This window comes from Microtus ochrogaster, linkage group LG1, assembly GCF_000317375.1.
Source record: "Microtus ochrogaster isolate Prairie Vole_2 linkage group LG1, MicOch1.0, whole genome shotgun sequence".
NCBI lineage: Eukaryota > Metazoa > Chordata > Mammalia > Rodentia > Cricetidae > Microtus > Microtus ochrogaster.
The window spans coordinates 41295575-41303688 of record NC_022027.1 but is presented as its reverse complement, the minus strand read 5'-3'; the positions used below and the strand labels follow the sequence as shown (position 1 = coordinate 41303688).

Here is an 8114-nt window from a genome sequence, read left to right as displayed (position 1 = left end):
AAAGAGAACTGAGTCTACAGCAACTGGAATTAGAGTGGAGGGCCAGCCAGGTTTTTTTTTTTTTTTTTTTTAAGTATTTGAACAATTGCATTTCCTGGATGAGTTTGCTCCATCAGCTTCTGAATTGTTGCCTTGTTTAATGTACCCCAGAATTTCTTAGGACAGATAATAGAAAGAAACCATTTTCCAATCATGTGGATTTCTTGGAATTGAAGGGACTTCTTGAATGTCTTACGAGGCAGAAAATTAGCATATCATTAACTATAGTATAAATACAGTCGCAGAAGCAGATAGACCATCATCTTCCCAGCTTCACCTTGACTCTTGTCCTCCACTAAAGGTAAGAATTTCAGAGGTGATATTTACATACTATTTTCATGATTTGAAACTAGACTAGGTTATGGAAATAATATAATTACTTAAAATAAAGTTGTTTGAAATTAGATTTTAAAAGAAGTGAAGAGATTATTTTAAAACTTAGGGTTAAAAATGCAGAAATGCCTAGAAAGATTTTATAAAAATTACAATGACTACTGGCTTCATGAAAATAAGAAGAAGTAATAATAAATAGAAGGACAGTAACTATATTAAGAGGAGATTGAAAATTGATTTCTTAAATGCATATCTCATTTGATTTGATGTATTTTAGTTTAAAAAGGCACCCAAATTATAACACGGAAAGATAGATATTTACTAGGCAACAATTATAAGCAGCAAATTCCATGTTTTTAAACAAGAAGATTGTAACCATAAAACTAGTCCACGATCTTAGATCCTTTATCTAGCTTATAATATTTCAGTAAACATTATGACATGTGTAAAATAGAAACAAAGTCTTCTACTCGTGAAAGTAGAAAAGTCAGATATTACTTAGTAGCAGTGATCATGGAAATATGATTGGGTGAAAGAAAAGCAACTTGTAGCGTACCAGATAGCAATGAAGTTCTAGAATAAAAATGGGCATATAAAATGGTAAGAATAAAATATAAGAAATGCAGTGGAATTCTCCCCACATGCGTAATCTACAACAGTACAACTCTCTTTTAAACTAGGACAATTAAATTAGGTGGAATAGGTTTTAGACAAAGAAAGGTTAGTAATAAATTATGAAACACCCATCAGAAAAAAAACATTATCACAGAGGGAATAATTTTCAACCATCAAGTATTGGAAAGAATGCTTTTTAAATATATTTAAATTATTTATTTTCATGCTGAGATCACCTACAAACAACACAACAGTTTATACACATTGTCTACCAATTCACTCTAGAAGTGAGGTTCCCTAGTGCTGAGATATTCTTATTTTGTTCACTGACTGGCCATCTGTAAGTGCTAAATAGTTTTAAATAAATGATTATTAAATAGTTCCAAAGTTATAACTTCTTTGTAGCGTTTGTAAAGCATCCATACACCTGTTAACAAAGAGATCTAATAAAAATGAAGGGAAGAGAACAGTGAGCTGAAAATCCTCCTGGCGCTGCTGAAGTCCGAATTTGATGTTTAGCAACAGCAGTGCTTAGGAACCAGAGTAGAATTTGACTTTAATTGACTGACTAATCTCTTACAACTTCTTCATCTTTTCATTCCCAGGACTCGACAACCATGAAGGTCTTCATCCTTGCCTGCCTTGTGGCACTTGCTCTCGCAAGTGAGGTGTGTAAAGAAACTTCCTAACTTATTAAGATGTAGGGAATGGTCTGCTCACTTATAGACAATAACAGCAGTGACCACTATGTATAGAATTAATGGAGAGTTTCAGATGTTTATCTAATCACTGTTCTTTGAGGGTCATGTAGTATCTCAAGATTCCTCTAGGGTCTCAAAGCTGGAACCAATGCTTACTGCACTATTGTACATATAACAACCTTTTTGCTTTTTAAGTTTCTGAAAGATGTAGATGACAGAAAAGTCAAATAGGAAGCATGTTTAGTAGCAGGATATATATAGTCACTAATAATGGTTTTCTTTGTTTATTTTTTTTCCAAAAGGAAACACTCAGCATTTCCTCTGAGGTAAGAGATTTACCCTAAGCTAACTACAGTTTTAATAATATGGAAGTTCTAAATAGTTCTATAAATTAAAATACATGTATTATTATTGTTTTATATACTGAGAGCATTTCTAGCAGTGAGGTAAGGCAATTGTCACTCACAGCCAGCTTCTAAACTTAGAACAGTGAAGTGCTGTCCTTCTGCTGAGTTAGATTGTCCTAGGTCACTATAACATATGCCTCAGGTAAATATGCTTTGCAATATATTAGGGCAGAAAAATATCTAGATTGCTGCATATTCTATAATATACCAAGTTAGTTTCTCATTTGAAATTTTTTCATTGCCCTTTTTTATTTGAGAAGCTAACCATTGAATTCTCTGCCAAGAGCTCTCCCCAGTTTGATCTATGTTTTAATGTTTACTATGTGCCTTTTGTGGATCACTCATTGCCTAGGAACTACAGCTCGAACTAAAGACAGATGCCAATAGAAATAGCATATGTGCTCTATAGTGCATAGGCCTGCTTGCAGAAGGATGCATTTGGTTATTAAACAGTCATTTAGGTAAATAAAAAGAAGTGAGATGTAATGTAGTCCTAATCTACCTGAGAGCATCACATAGATGTCTTTACCTTGAACTACTTATTCACATGTAATGCCCTTTGGTTTTTAGAAAAAGTATATACTGTTCAGAATTCTACAAATGCCTCAGAGGAAGTATTTATTTCTCATAGTTTATTTGGAGGCTAATATATTAGCAAGTGAACTAACAGTAGCTACTACAAGATATAGGCATTAGGCTGTGTTTTCAACTCTGTGCTTTTGGTTTTAAGAATCAAATGGAATTCAAAGAGCATTTGTAGGTAGAGAAAGAACCATGGTTGTGGAGGGAATTACCACTGTTTATATGTCTCTTTATATACTATACTAATGAATTCACGTTTCTCTCTTGACTACACTCATCTTTCTTGTATAGAATAAGTTCATACAGAATGTCAAAATAATTTAAATACAAGTTTCCTCAATTTTCCCATTATTAATGCATTATAACAGCCTACCAAGTACCTTAATTTTAAATATACATTGAAAATACCATTTACACAGTAAAAGCTAATGATTCTTTTTTTTTAATTATTTGAAGGAATCTACTGAAACTATCAATGAGGTAAACCCATTATATTTAATATCCATGCTTTATTTTGGGAGATTAAAATTTGGGATTTTTTAATGTACACTTTGTTTCTAACAGAAGCTTCAGATGGTAGAGCAAATGGAACAGCTGCAAGCAAAGGTAAATAGCTCATGGAAAATTTATGTCTTGGTTTTGTGATGTGTGATACCAGAAAATAATTGTACCACGTCTATTCATAGTAAACAAAGGTCATACACCAGTGCTATGAAAGCACACTCAGGTGTCAACACATTTTCTAAATCATGATTGCAGTTAATAGTGGTATTATGTGTTCTTAATTATCAACATAAGCAATCCTCACGTGGAAGCCATTTTCCTTTTATTGTCTAAATGAATATGTTGGTGAAAGGACATATTGACAATGGTTTTAGTTCACATTTTGGTTTATGATAATATTTGTACTTTGTGTTTACCTAGTCTTAAGGACATTTATAGTCCAGAGATAAGAGGAGTGAGATACAGAACAGTTGAATGCAGCACTGCTTACGCTCTGATATAAAGAAGAGGTTGCTTTCAAATCAGTGGTTTTCTGAATAGCATCTAGTTACACTATTATATCATACTTATGACCATATATTCAACTCAGCATAGTAATTTAACTTTGATAGTTCATTTTCTTCAGTAAATTACTTGATGTTCACATCATATTTTCTAAATAAAATTAAAATTTTAGAGATTGATACCTCTTGAAAAGGTAAAGAAAATTATTTTTTTTGCCAAAAGAAGTCATTCTACTAGTTGACCAACATTAAGTGACTCACAGAATTTAGTCACAAATTGAGGCTGATTTTTCCCCTTAAAACCAAATAAAATAAACTTTAGCCTTGTCCCACTAAACCTTTTAAAATTAATTTGCCTTCAATTATAAAACAATATTTTTTTCTATTATCAGTCTGCAAAGGTTGAGAAGTCAAAGCTCTTGCATACCTATGAATATGTAACTACACATGTAGACATGACTAGGGAAAAAGAGAAGATTCTAAAAAATCGTGAACATCAATTTCATTTTGCACTATGATTCATTTACGATGAGAATAGGCTAGGGTAAAATCCGTTAAGAACCCTGTACTTAATTTCTTAATATGACCCAAGAGAATGTCTTCCTATTTTGTTCATTTTCAAAAAAAAACAACAACAACAAAAAAAAAAAACCAAAAAACTGCTGAGCTTGCTTATTACTCTGTACCCAGACTTGCCTAGAATGCACCATTTACCTCAGGTTGATCTCAAAGTTATAGAAATCCTCCTACTTCAAACTCTCAACTGAAAGATCTAGAGGCATTAAACACCATACCCAGCCAGGACCAAGACAGTTCCTCAAGCAAAAGCCTTTGCTTAATTATCAATGGTTAAAAGATTATTAATTAATTAAGAAGGATGATGTTGCTGAATCGTGCACTGAAAGGTTCTTTTCTTTTTAGGAAGTGCTCCAGGATAAAGTCCACCCCTTCATTCATTCACAACCTCAGGCTTTTCCTTACGACCAGCCCATCTCCTGCACTCCCTTTGCACAAAACACCCAGCCTATTGCTCAACCACTACCTGTTGCTCAGCCCCCTGTAGTGCCTTCTCTTGGGCCTGTCCTTTCTCCTGAACTGCAAGCTTTACTTAAAGATAAAGCCACCATCCTTCCCAAGCACAAAGCCGCATCCGCTCTTAACCCTGAAACTCTGCTCCACCTGATTAACTCTCAAGTCCTCAGGCTTGCTAATCTTGCAAACCAGCACATTCCCCAGGCTCAGGTCCAGGCTCTGGCACAGACCCTGCAGGCTTTTCTTCAGACTCCCGTGGTTTCTTCTCAGACCCAGCTGACTATCCCTCAGTCCACAGTTCTGTACCTTCTCCAGCAAGTAGCACCCTTCCTTCAAACAGATATGCCTGCCCAAGCCCTTCTTCAGTACCCCGCCCTCCAGTTTCCTGCCAATCAGCCACCTCAACCCATCATTGTAAGTCGGAATTTACTTCCTTTGAAATTCCCCTCAAAGTGTGCATATGATAACGCTAATAGAAGAAATGGGAACTGTAGAATGGAAGAAGAGATGTATAATTCATCCATAAATAGAAACTCCTCAATGTGGGATACAAAATAGTCACCTGGAGATCTTCACTTCCACCTAATCCCAGTGCCTAGCACCTTACAGACTCTGAAATAACTGTTATGCTTGTCAAGACAAAAGTCATGGTCTGTTGGAAGTAGACAATTCCAAGAATACTGATTTAACAGGTCAACTTAAAATTCTGATTTCAAGAGTATTAAGGCTGACTAGACCACAGTTAAACATGGCAATTTATTAGAATGAATAGCAAAGTTTCTTCAGCAGGGTTCTCAAATTTCCTTGTGCATATTTATTATCCACATATGGCAGTTTATTTGTTATTGGAGTATATGTGCATGGGGTCAAAAGATTGAGTTGTTTAATTTGTTCTATAGATACACTTTAGGCAGGTACAACATTAAAAGGGAAAAAATTACACTTATTTATTTGTATTTGCTTGAATTTAGGTCTAAGAGGATTTCCAAGATAATATCTCCTCCTCATTTTTGGTAAGTTTCTGGAAATTGAAGGTCAGAGTGAATTTTTGTACTTGACATCTTTTTATATTTCATTATTTTATACAAACATGGCAGAGTAGCAAATTTAATCACAGCATTAATTTATTTATCACTGTGCTCTCACTGGTTGACAGATTCTTACCAATGTGACATGAGGCATAGCTTAAATTTCAAGGAAATTTTAATTTTATTTTTGTCACTAATATAGATCTGTCTCATTTAAGAATCTTTTAACTTTACATTTTATATAATTAAGTTAAAAGAAAGTCAGAAATAAAGTTTTCTTATATTTTATGTGAATACATTATAGCTTTCATTACAGGACAATTTTCATTTCAATGCATACATTATGTTTCATAAATGTTATGTTTACTACAATTAAAAGAGTTTTTAAATTCATGATTCAAAAGCAAATTACTCAGTCCAGGTATTAAAAAGGTACAATAGGGCAGATAATATAAATTTGAAGATCTAAACTACAAAACTATTTAGGACTGAAGAAAGACTAGGCATTTTGCAACAATTTCTTGTGAGCCTATTCCCTGAATACGAGTTTTATGCCTCTGAGGAAAGGAACATAGTGTACCTTTATAAAGCAATTGCTTTGTGTGTACTGCAACTGGAGAAAGGTGAATGAATATAAAACCATGATTCTCAACCTGTGGTTAGAGACCCCATTGGGAGGGACAGGTCCTTTCACACGAGTCACATGTTGGGTAGCCTGCATATCAGATATTTACATTATGATTTAAAACAGTAGCAAAATTACACTTATGAAATAGCAATGAATTAAATTTATGGTTGGGGGTCACCAACGCATGAGGAACTGTACTAAAGGGTCACAGCATTAGGAAGGTTGGGAACCACTGACTTGAAAATCAGAACTGACTCTGCTTTCTTTTTTCCCACAGAATTGACTGAAACTGGAAATGAAACAACTTTTTCATCTTTAGATCATGCTACAAAAAATGTTATACTTTTGAATGCATCTACATGGAAAAAATTTATTCTTTTATTTATTCTATGTATAATACGGCATTGATTTCATCTGAATTTGACTCATGAATTCCTTATGCTTTTGAACTGTATTTCATATAATATCATAAAAGTTACATACTGAGGTAAAAATTCATGTCAATAATGTATACAAAATAGTTTGTGAAATTGAGAACCCATTTCCTTTCCAGTCATTTCAATAAACAATCCTTTAGGCATATTTAAATGGTCTTGTCTTTATTGCAGTTTTCAAACTTTCTAAATATTGTTTGGTTTTAATGCAAACTGTTCATGGATGTTAAAAATTATCATATAACTTACTGCCTTGGGAATGCACAGCAGTATTGCTTGAATTTGAAGGTTGAGGTTTGGTAGCCAAGAGTCCAAGGCCAGGCTGCCCAACGTATGAGATCTAAGTTTGCTAGGCTACCTGGTGATATCTTTTCTAAGAGAAAACAAAATAAAGCAGAAATAAATTTAAAAATCTAAAAGAAGAAAGTAGATATAGCAATGATAAATATGGACAAACATTAAGAAATCAAATGCAATATTTAAAATGATGACTACGCCTTTAGTTCCAGCACTCGGGAGGTAGAGGCAGGAGGATCTCTGTGAGTTCGAGGGCAGCCTGATCTACAAGAGCTAGTTCCAGGACAGGAACCAAAAAGCTACGGAGAAACCCTGTCTCGAAAATTTAAAAAAAAAATAATGATGACTAAACATAAATCAAGGTGCAGAGGGAAATTTAGATTGATGTATATCCTTTTTGCTTCTTCAAATTTTGGTTCATACTTATTTTCCTTCGCAATTTTGCATCTGTGACTTCCACTGAAATAGATCCTATACTAGGTGGTACATTTTGTAGTCATTCTAGAAAGATTATTGCAAATTTGAAATCTGTGGCACACCTCTGTCACATGGCAGCTAAGTGGCGCTCAGGGAGATGTTTATTCTCTCAACTTCAAATTTCGCATCTATAAAGTAATAGACAAAATCTCACTAAAGTCTTGATAGTGCATTGGCAATATTGGTAAGGAACCACAGAGAACACGGTAGAATCTCACGGTTGCTCTGCTCTTCCAATGCCTTTTCACCAGTATATCCCTAGTCTACCACAAGCCGAACTATATTAGCCACAATTGCCCATCACAAGCAAATCAGTAATCAGAACTGTATCAGCCACAATTGCCCATCACCAGGAGAACAGTAGTCTACCACAACCCGAACTGTATCAGCCACAACTGCCCATCACTAACATATTGATGTTATGTTAACATAACGAATTGTATCAGTCACAATGGCCCAGTAAAGAAAGTTGTATGTGATGCTCTGATCACTATAATCTATGGTTATGCAGTGACTGTTACATTGTGATGGGTG

The 8114-nt window shown here is 34.4% G+C and overlaps 1 protein-coding gene across 1 annotated transcript; it reads left to right on the top strand.

Annotated features, from left to right (window-relative positions):
- The first annotated feature begins 321 nt into the window (after window positions 1–321).
- On the top strand, window positions 322–5274 carry Csn2 (casein beta). Its single transcript, XM_026785026.1, has 6 exons — window positions 322–340; window positions 1593–1655; window positions 1991–2014; window positions 3134–3157; window positions 3242–3283; window positions 4606–5274. Exons 2-6 carry the CDS (start codon window positions 1605–1607, stop codon window positions 5272–5274), a joined length of 810 nt encoding a protein of 269 aa, XP_026640827.1. The 5' UTR covers window positions 322–340; window positions 1593–1604.
- The last annotated feature ends 2840 nt before the right edge of the window (window positions 5275–8114 follow it).